This window comes from Hipposideros armiger, unplaced genomic scaffold (assembly GCF_001890085.2).
Source record: "Hipposideros armiger isolate ML-2016 unplaced genomic scaffold, ASM189008v1 scaffold_74, whole genome shotgun sequence".
NCBI classification, from domain to species: domain Eukaryota; kingdom Metazoa; phylum Chordata; class Mammalia; order Chiroptera; family Hipposideridae; genus Hipposideros; species Hipposideros armiger.
The window spans coordinates 2,345,679-2,366,229 of NW_017731424.1; the positions used below are offsets into that span (position 1 = coordinate 2,345,679).

General features: G+C 47.4%; 1 protein-coding gene across 1 annotated transcript in view; it reads right to left on the minus strand.

Annotated features, from left to right (window-relative positions):
* The window catches only part of RGS10 (regulator of G protein signaling 10), a 34,572-nt gene extending 17,745 nt beyond the window's left edge, over window positions 1–16,827 (minus strand). Inside the window, exons 1-3 of the mRNA XM_019642905.1 lie at window positions 16,709–16,827; window positions 5,877–5,995; window positions 4,584–4,670 (exon numbers count right to left, since the gene is read on the minus strand). Of these exons, the coding sequence (XP_019498450.1) occupies window positions 4,584–4,670; window positions 5,877–5,995; window positions 16,709–16,757 (255 nt within the window). The 5' untranslated portion in view covers window positions 16,758–16,827. The remainder of the gene's footprint in view (window positions 1–4,583; window positions 4,671–5,876; window positions 5,996–16,708) is intronic.
* Window positions 16,828–20,551: the final 3,724 nt, after the last annotated feature.

A 20,551-nucleotide genomic window follows, 5' to 3' on the forward strand; every position in this document is an offset into this window, starting at 1 on the left:
TGCCATGTCCCCTTTTCCAAGAAGCTATTGCAGGCCATGCTCCACTACAATGAGGCAGTGACTCAGGATGAGGAGGACCTGGGTCCAGAAAGCAGGAAAGGGGCAAAGGAATGGCCAGTGGTGGCAAAGGAAGACCTGGGGGACACCGCAGTAGGAGCTGTGACCAGACGGCCCCAGGGGGACTGTCCCCAGGGGAACCCAGAATACGGAGATGAGCTGAGAGGCTGAGCCCGTGCAACACCATATCGAAAATAGGAAAAGCAAACTACGATCCAAGAAGAAAAATGTAATTGTAGCATCCTCTTCAGCTCAGCAGCAAATAATAAACAATAAATATTTTCATAATGAAAAGGCAGTAGACAGGGATCTAAGTAAGTGAACCTCAGTTCCAGTAAGAGGAAATTGGCAGAAAACATTTAAAAGTGATAAAGAGAGCAGAGAAGGAACCGAGGCGCAGAGCAGGCCAACGCCAGGCCCAAGACCACCCGACAGCAGCCATGCTCCGATCAGGTCCGGCCTGGACCGGGCCAAGTCCACGGCGACAGGCAAAGGTGGGGAAGACACAGCCCGAATCGGAGGGAGAGTGAAATCTGAGGGTGCTGAGGTCTACTCCATCCACTTTGTGAAGTGAATGAATTTCACATAAGGAGCATGTGTCAGTTTTGGATTTTTTTTTTTAAATAATAAAGAAGGTAGTGTTTCAGCCTTTTAGGAAAATCTTTACTATTACTTTAAATAAGAATATCAAACACTTTAAAATCCTGGATCAAGTTTTAGTGGTAAGTAAAATATAATAAAAATAGTAACTGTAATAGACCCCCTTCCCCGTAACTCTGTTAACTCTAAAACACTATAAAAATGCAAGGTATTATTATATGTAACACTAGTGCAAGTCACTCAGAGCTATGATTATTAGAAGCCTTGCACCACCCCACCCCCACTCACAGTTTGGTCTTTACAAATCTGTACAGGCTTCCATATCCATTTCAATCCTTGTCACATAGTAAACTGGCCCAGTGTGCTGAGGAATGAATGAATGAATGAATGAATCCAGGGGTAGCCAAAGAATGAACATCTTGTTGGAGCTTTTTCTGAGGTTTTATAAAACATAAATGCTGCGTTGTGTTAGAAGATAGTTATATCTCACGTGCTAATTCATGGGGAAGAGGTGCTTTATAGAAACATTTTAAACCATAAAAAAAGGACAAATAGAGCAAACTGCTTTGAAAGCTGACTACGGAATATGAACACTTGGAAGGTACAACCACCCCAGGAACTCCAAGGAGGGAGGGGTGGGGGTATCACCCTCCCAGGCTCCTAAAGCTCCAGCGTTCCCACCATAAATGCACAGTGTCAACACCCTCCCAAATTAAGGGACTGCTTTCCTGTCAAGGGGCAAATCACAAACCACAGAGGACAGAGAAGACAGAGCACAGTTCTACTGTTTGGAGCCTCTGAGAATATGATCCCCAACAGGATGGACTCATTAAGGCTGCGACTGTAGCCACAAGGCGAGAAGGAGGCCAGGACCTCACCCACGGTGGAAACTCAGGTGTGAGCTGACCTGATTGGAAAGAACCAGAGGTACAGCGTGCCCGGCACTGTTCCAGGCACTCAGATACAAAGATCTCAAACCTTATGGAGTCCGCATGACAGAGGGAAAAGCAAACAGTACAGTAGATAAACAGAGAAATTACACAAGAGTTCAGCTAAGTTGGTAAATGCTATGGAGAGATTTGGCTGGATAATCCTAGTAAAAGAATGAAAGACAAACCAGCACAGGTCCTATTTAAAATAATGGAGCCAAAAGTGAGGTTAGCATCAATCCCACAACTGCCTTAGTTCACTGTAGAGATAAACCCTCGACAGACTCCATGCTGGACCTAATGCGATAAGCCTGATTGTGAAATTCAGTTGGGCCGACTTTTCCCCGTGCTTCTGTCCTATTCTGCATTTTTAAATTAGTGACTTAGAACTTATTCCTGGTTTGACTTCTCCTAGAGCCAGGCCGGCTGGAGAATTCACAGGTCCTGGAGTCAAAGACACTGTTTGCATCCTGGATCTGTCTGCACCAAGCTGATGTGTCATCTCTGCAACCACAGCGCCTGCAAGGAGGGGCGTAGCCATGAGGCTCAGTGTGATCACCCAAGCTGAGGCCTGGACACCACGGGCGTCATGGACGCTTCCTCCCTTCCAGCACCATCTGCATTCTCAGGCAGTTGACGGTGAGGCAGCATTCACTGCACTGAAGTAATCACCAGGCACCTTCCAGGCTGAAGGACACAAAGCTTTCAAGGAGCCATACGCTGGGTGTCAAGGGTGGGGGTACAGAGAGCAGCTGCCAGGTTATGGAAGCTCTGTCTATAGGATGTGATGGGCCGGTGCAATCCACCACCGTGGCTCTCCAGGATCCACCTGGGCGTGGATTCTCCAGAAGTGGCCCCACCTGCCTGCCAGCCTCCAGCACAGCAGAGCCAGGCTGCCCCTCAAGCACGACCCTCCTGCCATCTGGTCCTCATTCAGCTCTTCTCTCCAGGAGTTCCTCTCCCCAGGCTGACCCCTCTTCCAGGAACACAAAACCCACCCTCAGAACTCCGCTTCAAATGTCAGCTTATAAGTCATTTCCCTGGGGGCTTTCCAGGCTGCCCACTGCCTGTGCTCCCACAGAACCTGCACTTCCCATTTCTAGACTCGTCACATCTGCAAAGCTTTACAAGCAGCTTCCCCTCTCGATGCCTGTCCCCCAAAGAACCTCATCTGTCTTGTCCCCGTGTGCCTCCCGTGCTTTTCTCCAGCCTGGCCCTGAGCAGGCGTTCCACAAAGATCTGGTGAACTCAACCGAACTGACAGGCACGCCAGCATGGCACACGGGAAAATGGCTAGGCGCCCTCAGAGTGCCGGCTCAAGCCCCAGCTGGGCGGCGGGGGGACCTCAACTTCCTGGTTTGTCCAATGCAGGGGTGGGCAGGCCAACCCAAAGGCCCCTCTCACCTCTAATACGCAAAGAATAAGGCAGAGGAATGGACACCTATCTGTTCGCCTGCTCGACTCCGAGCTAGGGTTTTAGGGTGAGGCTGGACCAACCAATTGCACAGCCCAGCATTTATGGGAGGCTATCCCTGGGCCTTGTCCTGGTTGCTGGGGGCAAAGGAGGACAATGGGTACCCCTGCCTGAAGGGTTGCAGCCAGCATCCTAGCTTTCTAAAGCAGGCCCTCCCCGCTGCTCTCGGAGGCCATTCACCACCCAGGAGGCTCAGGCAAAGTCATCCGGGGAGAAGGAGCCAAAGGAAGTGAATGCCAAGGGCCATGCTCCAGGTGGCTTTCTATGCCAACCTAGGAAACTCACGCTGAAGGGAACCTATGTTAGAACCCATCCTCGCCCCTACAGAGAGGAAGGCCACACTGCTCCACCTTGGGGAAAGTGTGTCTGAACCCACAAGGGTCTTTAAATAAACCAATGATGAACATTTTCCAAGCCGTTGTCTGCAAACTGATCTCGTGGATTCCAGCTTCTGGAGAGAGATGCTCAGTAACTGGCAGCCCACAGGGCCACATCTGCCCATGGATGTGTTTTGGTTGGCAGAAAAGGTTTAACATTTTTTTAAAAAAATTAGTTCTAACATTTATAAAATCAGATGAGCTCACATAAGGCTCCAACTGCTCTGAAGAAATAGGTAGCATTGGCTGACGATAGGAGCAACAGCCTTAGGAAAAAAGGCCCCCTCAGTGTTCTGGGGCGAGAGGGGCAAGCGCAGCCCTAGGTGGGCAGAGCTGGAAGCAGGGAAAGCCCAGACAGCCACTGACCCCGCAGCGTTCACTGCCAAAGTCAGCTCAACAACCAGCTGCAGCCCCTGGGAGCAGGGCAGCTACCCCCGATGGCCCCAGTCCCCACCACTCCCTACAGCCTCACACCACAAGTCTCACTGATGCACATTACTTACCCTGTAGGCATTTAGCTGGTAACCTCTTAGCAATATGCAGGCACAGGCCTCTTTCCCCATAATCTCTGCCACCTCCCTTTACACCCAACCTTCCACGGCAGAAAACTTGGCTGACATCAGAATTAAAGGCTGCCTCCTGCAAACAGCATACATCTACTCAGGAGAACAGTCAGAAACGTTTTATGTGGGATGCCTGCCAACCCCAGGGTGTTTCGTAAAGATATACTGAATAATTGACAATCCATCTGATGCCCACTCTGCTTTTATCGCCACATCTGCTTATCGCTGCACTACCTCCGTACAAAATGCCACCATGTCAAACTCCGGGTGAAGCATCCTCATCACTTATTCATGAGGAAAAACATCGTAGATGACGATGAACTCTGAACGACACAAATTGTTATTTTTACTCTAAATATTTATCCATTTGTACAGCTCCATTTAAAAATGGATTAACACACTCTTTAAAGTTATGAATATTTGAGCAACATGGGATGCCTTATCTGAGGCTTAAATCTTCCCCCAAATCCAGTATGGATCAGATTTCTTTAGACAATTTCAAATCTACTGGAAAGGCAGCTAGCTGTAACTTTATGGGGGGAAAAAAATGATTGAGAAGGTGATGAAACAGTGGAAGAAATACCTGCTTTTTATCTTGCGTTTTCTTAAAATCTTCACATGCTAGCCAAAATAAAACATTTTCTTCACTGAATTCCTTTTTTAAAAATTCCTATGGATACAGAGAAGAAAAAAATATCAAATAGTATTCTAATTAAAAAAAACAAATAAACAATGCATTTCCCTTCAAGGACTGATTTGGCAAAATTCAACAAATGAGCATGATTTGATCACCCTGTGACAACTCCATCCTGAAAAACAAAGCTTATGTTTAATGTTAAAGCTAGAATTTCATATGCATTTCAACTTAATGGTTTTGACATTGGAAGGAAGAATAAAAATGAAGCAAGCATCTCCTCACAGTTCTAAGCTTACAATAAATTACCAAAAAGTAAATTAAAGTGGAAGATGTTTTAGTTCCTTCCAGACAGTGTTTAAACAAAGTACATTCCTCTAAAATCAGGCCTATTTTTTTTAAACAAAAGAAAAGAAAACATATTAAGCATGTCCAAAAATGCCATGATGAAAACTATTTTTAAGTTGGAGGTGTGTATATTTCCTTTTTGGCAGATAATGGGGGGTTAGTGGCCCAGAAAAGTGTCTGTTCTGCTGTGCACATTATTGCCCTTCCTGAGATCTAGATGGAGCTCACAGTGGCCTGGGGTCCAGGAATGTCACTAGCCCTGCCCACTGCCCCCTCCCTGGGGGCCGCACGACCGAGGGCTTATCCTGGCCTGACCCAATACTTAAGGACAGATGGTGGAACTCAGGAAGACACAGGGCATTCTTCAAATTCACACGTGCTCCTTCTAAGTAACACCTGGGGTTGCTGCTGGCCACAAAAGTTATTTCTAGGCAGCACCAACACTTCCCCATCCATTAGCCTCCTCTTTGAGTTCAACTTCAGTTTGCTAGCCATCGTCCAGCCTGTCTCATCCTGTTAACAATCCCGACACACAAGCGAACAAACCATCACATCAGAGAGATCCAGACCATCCCTTCCCAGGTGTCAGAGCTGCTGGACATTCTTTGTAGACTTTGCCAGTGAGCACAGTACCTCTTCCCCACCCCCCACCCCTTCCCATCCAGCCATAGAAAACCCAGAAACGGTCTGTGCGTGCCCTTGATGCTGGTCCATGACTATCCAGGAAAGCCTTTCCATCTCATTCACCACAGGTGAGTTCTTATTCTCCAGGTGGGGCAGTGTTAACTGGCCGGCGCTTCCCCCCACTCCCCCTACACACACACACACACACACACACACATCTCAGCTTCTTCACATGTTGCATCAATCCCTCCAACAATGAAAAAGGCAAACCCGGAATCTTTTCACGCCTTCTGGGTCTTCAAGCAGATTCTCCAGTGAGGCCGCCCACTTGGCTGTGCCCTTGGGGTTCTGGTGGCCGCTGCTGGAACTCCCATCACTGTCGTGGATGTCTGCAAAGCAAAGTTCAGACTGTGTATGCGGCCCCAAGATGCTGTCATTCAAAAATATCTGCCTATAATGGTCCTCGTCGCCATCATCACCACTGTGGCTAACAGACTTGAAGTTCCGTGCCGGAATCTATTCTAGGCTCTTAACCCAGTGAACTCATTCTAGTCCTGACAACAACCTCATAAAGTACATGCTACCATTTACCATCTACAGGTTAGGAAAACTGAGGCTCAGAGCAGCGAAAGGACATTCCCTTACATCGTTCGCCTACCTGTGCACGGGCCAACCACAGGCGGCCCCCAGGTCCCGCTCAAGCCCTCCTGCCAGGCACCTGGGCTCAACAGCGACTCCTTCTCCACTACACTTTGTGCACAGTCTTATCATTATTATGCTGAGGTGTTGCGACTATTTGCACAACTGACTCTTACTAGTCTGAAAGCTCCCACAAATCTTTTTTTTTTTTTGAAGAAAAGGGGGGTTTTATTCTCAAGTGTCTAAGAATTTACAAACAAGAGTGTTTCCTTTTAAAAAGAGAAGCGGCAAGGGCCGGCTGAGTGGCTCAGTTGGTTAAGAGCTCGCTCAAGAGTTTGAGCTCTGAGCAACAGCGGTTCGAGTCAGCCCGAGCTGAGCAGCCGTGAGCTGCCAACAGGTGGCGGGATGGCTCAGCTAAAAAAAAAAAAAGAGAAGCGGCAATACTGGCAGCCTGAGAAGGGGTCGTGGGCCGATGGGGTAGGCCAGGCCGCCCCATAAATCTCTATCTTGCATCTCCAGCTCATAGCTCATTGCCTGACACACATATAAAAGTACGTACCAGGGCCAGGACGGGGATGGGGAAAGGGAGGCACTGGCTGCGCGTGCAAAATTTAAGGGGGTTGCCTCAAAACACTCAGGCATCAAGATAAATGCTACTTTCGTACCATATTTTGAAAAATCAAAATTAACGAAAGACATTCCATAATGAGCAAAACACCAAAATTTTAAATAAAGGCAGGATCACTATTACTGATGTTTTTCTTTTGCCCCAGGCTCCAATATGGCTCAGGATTACACTGTTCCTATAGGTACAGAATGAACGAATGAATGAATGAATGAATGAATGAATTAATCTTTGTACCTGCACCTCTGCTACACTCTCTCACTCAAGACACCTAAAATGCCTCTTGACTAAAGGATAGGGGACAGGGGACCTCCAACTAACACACTTGGCTGCTTGCCTGAAGGAGGAAGTGACAACACAAATATCTCTCATTCTACAGAACTTGGCCCCTTCCTAGAGTGAAGGAAAAACCATGGAATGTCACTCTGGAGGGGCCCAGGTTCCAAACCCAGTTTGGCCCCTTCGAACTGTGTGACCACGGGCAAAATTCTGTGTGTAAAATAAAGATGACCCCCTATCTCTCAGGTTCTCAGAAGGATTAAAAGAGGAGGCCAGCCAGGAGCCTAGGAGCTCACAGCAAATGTTAGCTCTTCTTTTCCCTTCCTTAAAATAATGATCTGGGGGTGAACTATTTTTAGAGCTGACATTTTTTTCTCCATTGCCTTTTTTTTGTTTGTTTTTCCTCAAAGTAGAGACATGTTTCTATACAGAAAGGTTGAAAGCTGGGAGAAAAATAAGCTTTAAATTAAGAAATCAGCCAAGCTAATCACTTTGAAAGGATAAATGAAAAAAACCTTATAAATGTGAATCACTGCAAATATTATAACTAGGGGGCCATACAGTTTTAAATGTTTTTTTGGGAGGGAAATACATGTATCAGAATACATTGGACTTAACAGTAATTCAGCTTCCACGATCGCTCACGTTCCATTGGTGGACAACATGTGCTTTCATTTCTCAAGCAGCTGAGGCTCCGTCTCCCAACTTCTGGGAGAGCTACCTGGAATTTAGACACTGGCCCGCTGATTTGGGCTAAATAAAGCGAAGCTAGGAGCCTGGCGGAAAGCTGTGTCTTAATACACATTGGTGATGGAGCATGTACGGGAATGATTTGGGACAAATCCATTCCTTTAATTGAGAAACAAGCTCACGCGAACACATCACAAATGGACCTGACGCTTCTCTAAAGTGAATCTTCAGTTCGTGGATATTAAATTAGCTCCCTGCCCTCTTTGCAAAGGCTAGAATGGCAAGCTTCTGAACACTGAGTTTCTTCCCAGCGAAGTATAAATCAAATCAAAAGGTCATTATTATAAGAAACTTCTGCAACAGGGTTCATTCTGCCAAGCATTTCACTAATTTACTCTTCTGTTCTTTACCGGGAGAATACAGTTTGACAGTTGACTCCATTTCCCCAGCAGATCTCTTAAGTAAATAAATGGTGAGACAACAAGTTCCCTGTTCCAGGGACAATTCTTAGGCGGCTGCAAACTTCTCTTGCTGTTGCAGAACCAATGATGGGCCCATAAGTTTTCAACCTTGGTCTGAAAGGATTCCAAAGCTCTTGACATCCTTTACAATAATAAACCAAACCACATTTGGGTTTTCATGGTCACTCTGTCATGCAAATAAATACACTAGGTAGATTTCTCATTTAGCTGAAAGAGTGCTCTGGTTAAGCAGATCTCCTGGTTAACTGAGAGATAAGTGAGCTGGCCCCACCATCAGACAACTGCTACCTTCCCCCACCCTTTATTTCATACACTAATCATTTGGCATATTAGGTTTCTGGCCAACTTTCATATGAACAAAAAGTTTTACAATTCAAAATCCACTGATCTGATCTAGTCCCCTTATTTTATAGCCTGAGAAATAAAGGTTCAGAGGGTAAAATCGGTCACCCATCCAAGGTGACTCAGCTAAAGAACTGCTGGATGGAACCTGACTGTCTCTCCATTTTGATTAAGGCTTTAGGTTATGTCTTTTTTTCTCAGTCCTTCTTGATTGGTACTGATATAGATAGTAGCTCTGGATAGATCAGCATTTGCCTACTCCATTCACTTACTGGTGTTTCTCTTTTCCAAGTCATTATCTCCAACCTCCAATGAGACTGAGCAGAGATCCACTCCAACGGGCACTACCCTAGAGACTGCCCCTTCACTCGGGGCATGTCCATTACTCAGGGTCTGTCTCCTGCTCAGGAGATGTCCGCTATTTTCTGATACATGTAAGTAAGGGTTTCCGAAGCCATCTCAGTTCACTTTAAATGCTATAATCAGTCCAATAACGTGTAGGAGAAAGAAATAACCCTTCTCCATAGCAAGCAGGTTTCCTTCTGAACTTAAGAATAAAGCAAAACATAGAGTTCACAGCTTCCCAACTCGTGGCACTTGGAGCCACAAAGACTCCTTTTTCATTGATAAAAGTTTCCATTAAAGAAGGCAGCTTATCTACCTTCTTTACACAAGAAGGTAGGTTTGGAATGCACAGGTGGGAAAAAAGTTACGCACGGTTTTCTAGCAGCTTTAAGATCACGCAAGCGAGTAAGGAGCTGTTAGTGATGACATTTGTTGCTTCGATTTTGTCCAGCTCTGTTTATTTTTGTTGTTGTGTAGTCAACTGTCAAACATTTTTGCAATGAAAAAAAAAATGTTTTTGTACCTCTTGGACTCTTGAAAACATTTTAGATCTTCTGAGTTTTGCAGGCACAATACTTATTTTTCAATAAACGTGTCTTCAGATTAATCTATCATTAGCCAATAATAAACACAAATTGTTTACAATGTGCTGGGTACCGTTCTGAGCTTTTTACGTGGGTTAAATCATTCAGTTCTCATGATGACCCTCTGATGTGGTTAATATTATCCCCACTTCACAGGTGAGGAAACTGAGGCACAGTAACTTGTAAGGGTCACCCAGCTAGGAAATGGGGGGATCATGGTCAAAGCATAGGCAGTCCGTATTTGGCTCTGCTGCAATATTTATTTCTGATATCTGCTGATCATCACACTCAAGGGCCAGAACACGATGGCCTTGAAGAGAATGATGACAATTACGCTGTGGGAGAAAACTGGGTAAGAGTCTAGTTCCACGCAAACAAAAACTCCTACGAGACTAGGCTAGAATCATCTAGCATGCAAACACATATACATACACTTCCCATTTACATTTGTGCGGTTCTGCGTGGTTTCTGGCTTCAAGAAGAGCCATTATTTCAAAGACGGTGCAGCACTACAGTGCAGATGGCTGAGGCTGGGTGCTCGCAGCATATTGCATAATGCATTATTCATAGATTCTATGATGTCATGTCTATCAGAGACCTTCTCCACACGTTAATTCCTTGGCAATCCATACTCAAAAGGCATCTGAGACACTTATCAGAACGGAACGCTTACAACATGGATTCCTGCTATTAGTCTGCAGGAAGTTCTGGACGGGTCCTGCATTGACAATTTCCCCACCTCAGATAATATTTTAGTCAAATGTCAATATCCAGTTTCCTCAACAACAGAGTCAACTGGCATCTTCAAAAGCTCTGTCTTAAGTACCCCCAAAACTCACAGCATATTTAAGAAAACAAACTAAACATGCAAGCCCAGGAGAAGGCAGAAATCTTAGCCCTAAATTCTGAAGTAGCTTGGTACGACACACACACTTACACGCACACGTGCACACACACACACACACACGCAACACTCATCATACTCCTTTAAAATACTCAAGGAAAGTGCACACCCCACCAAACGTATTTAAACCCTCATATCACCTGTACCACCTCGAACATATTAAATTAAAAAAAAAAAGTCATCCCAACTTAGAAGCAGTGAATCCATTTGTTAGAACTGGAGATCTATGTAAGGCTCCAAAGAAACTGGGTCATGGAAACACTCTGTCTTCTATCTAAATATCTCTTAAGTGTTTATCGGCTCCAGTGTCTGAGAAATAACTACCCTTCAAGCATGCAATTCCCGGGGTGGGGAGGTTTGCATGAACTGCAACTAGCAGAAAACAACAATAGAAATTTAAGAGTTTTAAAATAATCATAATAATAGCAAGCCTCAAAGAGCAGAGCAGACAAACAGTTTGCAGAGGGTTGGCTCGGCTCAGAAATGGCATCGTGGCAGTTTTCACACGAAGTCTGAGGCCTCAGAGAAAGCCAAGTGCTCAGGCTGTGCCTCTGAAGGTCACCTGTGCACCTGTGTCTGTACGCCACACTCCCCCCCCCCAGCCCCTACTCCACCCCACCAGTGCCCAGGCGATGGGTGAGCTAAGGACATCTGCCTCAGGGGGTGGGGCTCATTCCTTACGTTCCATGCTCTGGGGTCCACCAGGGTCGGGGAGGGGACATCCACGCAGCCCCAAAATCCACTGCCTTCTCAGAGACACTTTGTGTGAGACAGGCCGGGGGCTGCGGGGCTCCCAAGCACCCTTGGGTCCGAAGGAAAAACAAGCCTCAACATCCTCTTTTGAGTGGACTAAACAACAGATGGCCACTGGTTTCTAGTTTCTACCAGGGGGGAAGGAAATAAGAACGCTGGACTGGTATTTGTAGCCTCCTTAGAGTCCTCACTTTGTAGGCAAAGGCCCAGAAAAAAGAAAACTCCCCAGGAGCCCTACCCTGGGGGTGAAAGTGAAGACCCTGTCATTTTTTTTTTTTTGCACTTTACAGAAGCCCTTGTGCTTCCTCTGGGGGTGACATTTATGCATAAATGTGCCCTCACTCTCCTACTCTGAGTGTTCTCCCCTGACCCCTGTGGTGAGGCAAATAAGCGACATTTCCCTCCAGCATCAGTCAGGTAAACTGCATTTCTCGAAAGTAAAAGGTGTGTCTTCCTCAGGGTCAGCAGTGTCTGGAACTCCTGTGTAGATGTGTGTTGATAAATGATTTCTGATAGATTGGCGGGGGCGAGGCGGAGAGGAGGACGACAGCTGTAAAAATAGCCGGCATTTACTGGGTGCTTACTAGACCCCATCTCAACTCCACAACAGCCCTCGGAGGTCATGTCCATGGTTGGCCCGCTGTACAGATGAGGAAACTGAAGGAACAAAGAAGCTAAACAACTTGCTCTGAAAGGGGAAGCGAGGAAGTAGACGAGGTAGAATCCAGCCTGAGGTTGTCTGGCTGGGGAGCCTGGAAAGGGAAGAGCAGTGAAAGATGCAAGAAATGAAAGGCAGGGCCCTTTTTCTCACAGGACTTAAAATTAATTGAGGAGATGAGACCAGGAGTTCCCAGATGGGAGTCTGCCCACAATGCCACAGGCTGGCATGAAGTTTTCTTCACTGGTCCATGGAGACATGAGAATAAGAAGAAGGAAACATTTACCAAGTGAGCTGTGTTGATAGAGTAAGGACAGTCTGGGGTTCGTTTGTTTGTTTTCAATGGATAATTATATTTATTTACATGGTGTAAAAGTCAAAAGATACAGAAGGGAGCACAGTGGAACAGGTCTTCTTCTTCTTACTTCAGTTACCCACTTCCTCTCCCTATTAGAAGGTTCTATCAGGATAGTTCTTTATCAAGATACATGACATTGTATCTTTATCATTTATCAAGATACATGACATTGTATCTTTCCTACTATTTGGGTGTTAGAACATCCTTGCGTTTGTGGAATAATAAAGGTGGTTGATGATGGCTTTGTTTGTTTTTAATGTCCTGCCTGGAGAAAGCAAGAAAGAAAAAAAAAAAAAAAAGAAGGAAGTGAGGCAGGAAGGGAGGGAAGGAAACAGCAAAGTCATCTGCTCTGTAGTCCTTCTTTAAATATATTTTAACAAGATGATGAAATAGATACTGTGCGAGGTTGGTCAGGTAGCTCTGCACTTGGCTCTGTGGGTGATCCGAGTTCTCTGCTCTGTCCCTTCCGAAATGGGAAGGGACAAGTCTCTGCCCTAGGTGGCCTCGGCAGCTCTGCAGGAAGAGACGAAATGGACAGGCTGCATTTCAGGGGCAGGGAGGGTGGGAGGCAGGAGGCGGGGAAGAGCGGGCCTGTTGGAGCAGGGAGACCCGGCTTTGGGAGAGGATGAAGGACAGAGAACACCCTCGGGAGCAAAGGCACAGCGGTGGGAATGGCCAGCCACCCAGGGGGACAGGGGGAAATGGGACTGGGCAGGCCAGATTAGGGGTCCCTGAGCACCCTGCAGGAGAAAGAGAAAAACTGACCCACAGGCACTCAGCAGGGCCCTTGAGAGATGGGAACTTGCTTGGAAGGGAAATTTGTCCCCGGATGTCTGCAAGGGACTGTTTCACTCCAGTGGATGCCTCCCGACAGCTCTTATCGAGGAGCCACTGCTGTTGCCTGCCTGGGCCCCCCTCGGCTCCCACAGCCACCCCTCCAGCAGCTGCCGTGGAGAGCTATCTAGGGGAAGCAGAAGAAACTGGTGAGAGTAAATTTAGTACAATTTAAACAGCAAGTTCCCAGAGCCCAGCGTCAGGGGGCCAAGGGGATTCCTCAATCCCAAGAGGGAACCGACTCAGTTCATCCAGGAAGCCCTAGGAAATGGGCACCTGTCTAAGTTTCCAAAATTCCTAACAGGGAAGAAAGGCGACATTAGTTCTAATAGAAAGTCAACGAAAGCACCATTCCCACCTCCGGGCAGTAGTCTACAGGCTTCCCTTGGCGATGCGCCAAGCTGGCACTATGGACTCAGCTGGTTGTGGCCTGACCACACCTGAATAAAATGACACCCCGAGGCCCAGCCTGTCCTCTCTCTCTGTCCCTGCTCGGCTCTCCCTGAACCTGTGGGAGGGGGCCAGTGATATTCTGCAGGGAAAGTTTCCCCAGAGGCCAAGATGCTCTGCGGCTGGATTGTTAAAACAAAGACATTAAATTGCTATGTCAACTGTCATCTTTAAATAAAAACTTAAGCCCAGCAATAAATCTGAAACTGGTCCCAAAGGTTTAATGGGATAATGTATAACAGGCCCCAGGGGGAGGGCCCAGGCCTGGCTGGCAGGGTGGGGATTTCCCTGAAGGTCTGGGTCACAGCAGTTGGAGGGCTGTGGCTTTTCAACTAAGCGGCACTGCAGTTACCATAAACAGTGCAGGTCGTCGTGGAGGGGCTCGGGGGCTGGGGGTAGGGAGTGCAGGGAGGGTGCGCACAATCTTTCAGGGGGTCCTTACATTTCAGTGGGCATTGTGGAAATGCAGCCCACTCTCCCTTCCGCCTCAGTCCCCAAGACTGAATGAAAGGGTCCGGAGTTGTGGCCCAGAAAGCTGCCTTTTATCAAGCCCCTCCCTCCTTTACCCAAGTGGTTGGTGAACACACTTTGAGAAACCTCAGAAAGGAGACTAAGGGAATCGCACTTGGAACCTTGGAACCAGGGGTTGGGGACGCCAAACCCTCTGCTTAAAAACGTTGTCTCCAATATGATTTTGCTGAAATGAAGGAAAGGTCTAGAGTAAAAGGCACCAAAAGACAAGACTGCAGCCAGGTCCAAATCAGAGGTCCAGCAGGGGGGGATCCCGCTTTTCTGGGGCCGGAAGCTTATACAATTTGGAGAGCCACTTTAGGAAAATTAATTTAAAATTACCCCAGCGTCCCCGCCAAAAAAAAAACCAAAAAAAAAAACCAGTACAGGTCCCATGGATCACTTGGCTGGCTTCCTAGTCCCTCCGCCTGGCCTGGGGGCCCACATTCCCCCTTTCTCACTCGCTCCTTCCTTTCCTGCTGCTGCGTGGTGACCACCAAGCTGGCAGGGGCTCATTGGTCCTTTCCCATCAGCGGGGTAGACTGCCAACTTAAAAATTTTAAGGAAACTGGGCTCTTGGACGCCAGGCATCCAATACCAACCCATGGTTTTTAGCTGCTGATCTATCAGTGACCTAACCACATTTCAGCAGTCTTAAAATTTGTTGCCCTGAAAAAGCTACATCCCACTGGTGTCCCTAAAACTGTTCTGTCTTTCTGGGGTGCAACCTGCCCACATGCGACAGTACCCTAAAACCATGTCTGTACTATAATTCAGTTGTTCTATTTGGAAGATTTCAACCCCCAAATGATCCAAAGCAATGAATAACCTGTGCAGGGGTGTTCACAGCAGCTCTATTATAATAGAAAAAGGGGGAAAGATAACAGCTAACCACTTATTATATGCCAGGCATTAGACTAGGGACTTCATATGGTTTAGTGTATGTAATCCCACAACTCTAGGAAACCCAATTTACAGATGGTGAAATTGATGCAGAGGTGTACTGGTAAACCAGCTCTCACAGGAAAAAAAAAAAAAAAGCTTGACTTTTAGCATTTTGCTGATTTCCATGGTGTAAATATTCAATGATAGCCAATTTCAGGCTAGGGATGGTTTACCAGCCAGCTCCCGAATTTCCCGATAATTTAGCAGTTGCCTCAGGGTCAAGTAACTTGTCCAAGGTTGCTGAATGATAGATTGAGAACCAGGAGTTTAACTCCACAGCACAGCTCTGACCACCACTCCACAGGTCTACGACTACCCAACAGTAGGGAATGGCTAAAACCATAAGGGACTGCTTTGACCCCCAGTCAACAAAGAAGGTTTACAGGACAACTAACACTCATAGAAGCGCCTTACAATAACCCTATGAAGTTCTACTTTATTGGGTTGTCCTAATATTAAATGCAATGATTTGCATAACTTGATAGACGGGAAACCAGTTCCAATTAAGCCCTCAAAGAAGGGTGGCCAGGGTTATTCCATTTTGCAGATCCTGATTCTATGCAGACAGAGAGGTTCCCCGGCTCCTATGTGGTGGAGATGGGATTCGGGACCCAGCCAGTCTGGTTCCAGGCCATCCTCCTAACCTGCCCCCTCATAAAATATATTAGATGAAAAGCGGGTAGGGACCAACACGTACAGACTCTTACTATGCAAGAGTCACTCTTGGAGTGGGAGGCCGCAGAAAAGCCTCTGAACTCCAGAGTCAGGCAAACCTGGATTTGAAAGGCTCTCCGGCACTTAACCTTACTGTGTGATCTGGGGCAAGTGACCTAACAGCTCCGGTTTTCTCCTCTGTGAAGTGGCCATAACAATACCTATCTCATGAGGTTGTCCTAAGGACGAAGGGAGAATTCGCAGAACCGGGGTGAACACAGACCTGGGCCACATTAAGGGCGCAAAAGGACGTAGCTATCATTACGAACAAAACGGTTGGAATTAAGGGTATGGTTTCATCTCCACCGTGGGTTTGGTTTGGTTTGGTTTGGTTTGGTCCTATCAGGTAGCCTCAAATTGTAGCTCATGCTGGGCCAGTGACAGCCAAGCCAAATCCCTTGTCATGTCAGCGCTTCCCTGCCGCAAACTACAGAGGAGTCATTCTCCACCCTGGCGTTCCCGCACCCTCGCGGCCCCACAATTCGGCGCCGTGGTGCAGAACCGAGGGCGCCCGGCAGCCCAGGCCCGGATCCCCAGTCGAGTGCAGGGGACCCGGCCGTGCCTGCTCCCCTGCGTGCCTCCTTCGCACCCACACCCTCAGAGCAGGCGGAGAACTCCAGAAGCGGGGGTGGGGACCAACGCGCCGTTCTGCTTTCGAAATCTAGAGCCCGTGCTAGCTACCAAGTCTGGGGTATTTTGGATCTCCTTTTCCTCCCAGACAATCACTAAAAAGAAAAGTGCCCCTGTTCCTCCTTTCGGCCAAACTTCCTCCCCGCTGCTGCTCTCGGGGCCCTGCGCCCCCGCCGCGGCTGGGACCGCGGCGATGCTGGACGGCGCGGGGAGAAGCGGCGCGGTCCGCCGGGGTCCTCGTCGGGGCGGCGTCGCCGAGCCGCGCCCGAGTCCAGGCGGGAGGGAAGGATGTCGGGGCAGCTCCTCGCGGCACCTTGGGGCGCACGGGTCCCCAGCCCGCAAGTCCCGGGCGCCGCTTACCTGACGGCGGTCGCTTCCTGCTGAGCCGGCTCACTGCGCGGTTGAACATCGCGGCGGGCGCCCCGGGGAGGAAAGAGGCTCGGCCGGGCGGCGCTGCAGCGGGGCCGGAGGAGGGCGAGGAGGGGCAGGCCGAGGAGGGGAGGAGCCGGATCGGCGCCGCCCCGGCGCGCCCTCTCCCTGCAGCCCGAGAAACGGGCACGGCGCCGCGGGTGCATCGCGCTTCTTGGCTCCACGCGCCTTCGCGCAGCGGTGGGGGGCGGGGGGCGGGCGTCACCTCCGAGTTCACAGACAGGGAAGCCAAGGGCGCGCGAGTCTGCAAAACCCGAGGATCCCGGCGCTCCCGGACCTGCCCGTCCCGCCACTCCGTGGGCGCCGGGCCTTCCCACAGCGGCGAACGCCGGTGGGGCGTCGCCAGGGTCGTGGCCGCAGCGCCCGCGCGCGGGGTGAGCCGAGCCGCCGCGGGTGGGTGCCCTCTGCCCTGGCCCGCTGCGCCGGCGCTGAGACCGCGGCCCCCAATGCTTTTGGCCTTGAGGCTCCAGGGGCGGACCTCGGGGGAATTCTGTAGGAACCAAATGGGTTCCTGCGAGGAGCGATGCTTCTGCCCCGCACACAGGCTGGCGGGGACACTTCTCTAACTTTGGGGACACGTGGCGTACCTTCCGGAAGGGCCTTTGCGCTCAACGCTCGACAGCGCTGTGGTTCTGATTTTTCCTCTCCCGCCGCCAGGCAGTCACCTGCTGAGCCCCGCCCGCCCCGCTCTATTATCTCATTTTCTTCTGAAAAACAGCCCAAGAAGGGATGTCATTAGCCCCATTTTCTTGAGCATTTGCTTTGCGTGGAATTGTCTTTCTGGACGAGTCTTATTTTTTCTCCTTGTGTATCTGGCTTTGTCTCTAAATTGGTCTTTATTTTTAGCTGTACTAATTGCTATTTTTCTAAACCGATCCCCAGTCGTTGGCCCCCCTCCACCCATCCTTTTGCAGTATTTTCACTAGTTGGCACTTTCTTTTATATCTTCTATTCTGAGCTTCTCGTCCCTCTAATTTCCCCTCCCTCCTCCTCCCCACCCTCTTAGTCCCAATTCCACCCCATCTCTGGCCTTCCATGGTTGCTTCTCATTTTTCTCCCTATCCTTCCCCTCCGAAAGCCATTTTCCTCGGAGTATTTCTAAGTATTGTACTTGACCCTCTGCTGCGGGGAGAGACTTTTCAGGATTGTGAAGGTTACAGGGGTTTTCAGCTGCAAAGCAAGGAGACCACAGTGATTAGAAAGCGGGTCAGAGCCCAGCCAAAAAGCTCCAGTTAAAAAAAAACGTCTCCTGCTGTTGGCCCCCACCGCGGATCAAGCCTCCACTCTGTCTAATGAGATCAAGCTGTGATACTTCAATTACAGATACAGACAGCAGTTTCACCTTTTGTAAGAGTCGGACTTTTAAACTCTGGCCATCCTGGATCTAGATGAGGTCGCTGCATTCTTATATCAATAACAGGGGAATTGGTGCAGCACCCCTCCCCAGAAAATTACAAGTAATCCTAACACAGGAAATAAGGATGCAGGTACAATGGGTAAAAAGTTAGGCATAACTAATTGTCATGCAGGTTGCCAGGTCTGCTCCTGTCGCCCTGAAAAAAACCCTAAGTGGCCTAGGACATGCTTAGAGCCCCTCCTGAGCTAAGAAAGTTGCAGGACTTTCTGAAATAAAGTGAAAACAGAACAGCTTCAAATCACCTTTAGTGTCCTGTTAGCATACCAGATAGTAAGTATAAAAATAAAGACCCACGGTGAAGGTTTAATGTATAGTTTAAAATTCGTTTCAGGACATGAAAAGGCTGCCCTGAAATTGTAAGTATCTGTTTTATGTCTAAAGATCTAAGAGCCAGCTTTCAGCATGCACTGTAGAAAAGACCAAGCATAAAAGTATAGAACCTCACTGTCCCTAAAACTTGCCAAAAGAAAACACACACACACAGCACATGGTTCAGTTCAGCCTGTGTTTTTACATATGAGCTGAAGATGCCTGCCCTACAAATAGCATCAGTCCCTCTGTAGTTCATCTCAAGCCTTCACAAAACACCGCAGCCAGTCTCGGCAAGAAAAGAACAAGCACTTTGGCTCCTGATCCTACCCCTGCTGGTCTCACCTTTGGTTAAACAACATTTATTCAGATCAGGCAAGGAACAAGAGGCCAAGATGTCTTCTGGTAAAGCAGAATTTCAGCGACCATTGACTTCAGAGTCCAATATTTCTTATTCTACTCAGAAACTTTAAAAAATTGGTAAGCTCTGACTATATTATAAAGTCTCATAATAAAATATATTTTAGATTCTTTTATAAAGACTATTCTAGGCCATTTGGGGCAGGTGAGATATAGTACAATAGTAAATAAATAAATGTCTGACTTAAGAGATCTGGGTACCCATCCTGGCCATATAGCAGACCAGCTGTGTGTCCCAAAACAGCCTCATAGGATTGGACAAGGAGAGGCTGCCACCTACATTCTGAGGGTGTGGTATTCACTCTCAATAAACAAGCGAGCATCTGGCACAGTGCCCAGCACATGTAGGCACACAAAAATTTACTGGATACTGACTTACTCTTATTCTCCCTACAACGCTGTTTCAACAAACAATAAAGTTTAGCCTTAAGTGGCATTTTTAAAAGAAACTAGAGCAAGTTGGCAGGGTTAGTAATAGTGATACGACTGACACACACAGTGAAGGGCGGAAAGTAAGTTGTTACTTCTCTGGAAGGCAAGAGAGGCAGATGTGTTCAGATGCACATTTGGCAACATGTGTAAGAACCTTCAAAACGTTTCTACCCATTGAACCAGTGAATAATTCTACAACTGGTAATTTATGCCAAAAAAAGAATAAGAGATGCAAAGACTTGTGTGCGAAGTTGAATATCATAATAATTCTTGTATCAGTGCCATTTGTGGTAGTTATAAAAGCCCATTGATGGAATGATTAAGTTACGGTAGTATATTCTTATGATGAAATATTTAGTTGTAAGAATTGTGTAAAGAGTATTTGGTGATGTAGGAATATGCTTATAGCGAAGTTTTCATTGCAAAAAACCAGGATACAAATATAGAGAAAAGTTTCTGTCAGGAAGGGGAGAAAATATAGTAGATTTATGTATAGAAAGCTTGCGGGAAATGATACCAAAATGTTACTAGTACAGGCATACATTTTATGGTGCTTGGCTTCATTGTGCTTTACAGATGTTGTGGGGTTTTTTACAGAGTGAAGGCAAGACTCTCCACAAGCAAAAAGATTACAACTCACTTCATTGCAATACTCACTTTATTGCAGTGGACTGGAACCGGATCTACAATATCTCTGAGATCTGCCTGTATTTATCTCTAGATGATGGGATAATGATTCAGTTTAATTTTCATTATTATATTTTTCTGTTTGGAAAAACTTCTGCAGTGTATATACTTTTTAAGTCAGGAAGAGGAGAATCAGTAGTTGGAAACTGGTCAAAATTTCTGCTGGGTTTCATTTATAAATATTTAAACCCACATTTTCCAACATGAGTTTTGCTTTCTTTAAACTCTTAATTTCCCATGGAAGGAGCAAGCAGACACAATTGCCTTTCCCATCTTTGATCTCCCTTGCAATTCAAGTCACACATTCATGCCATATCACAGCTGGAGGGGTCCTTGGAGATCAGCATATTATGTTGCAGATAGGGAAACTGAGGCCCAGAGAGCTTTAGCTAGAACGTGACCTGGAGCTAATGTCCTCAGTCACGGGCAGTGGTCTTCCTGATATATAGCATTCTGTCTCATGCCATGCTGCATCCATGGAGAGGCACCTAAAAAGGAAAACCTTTATG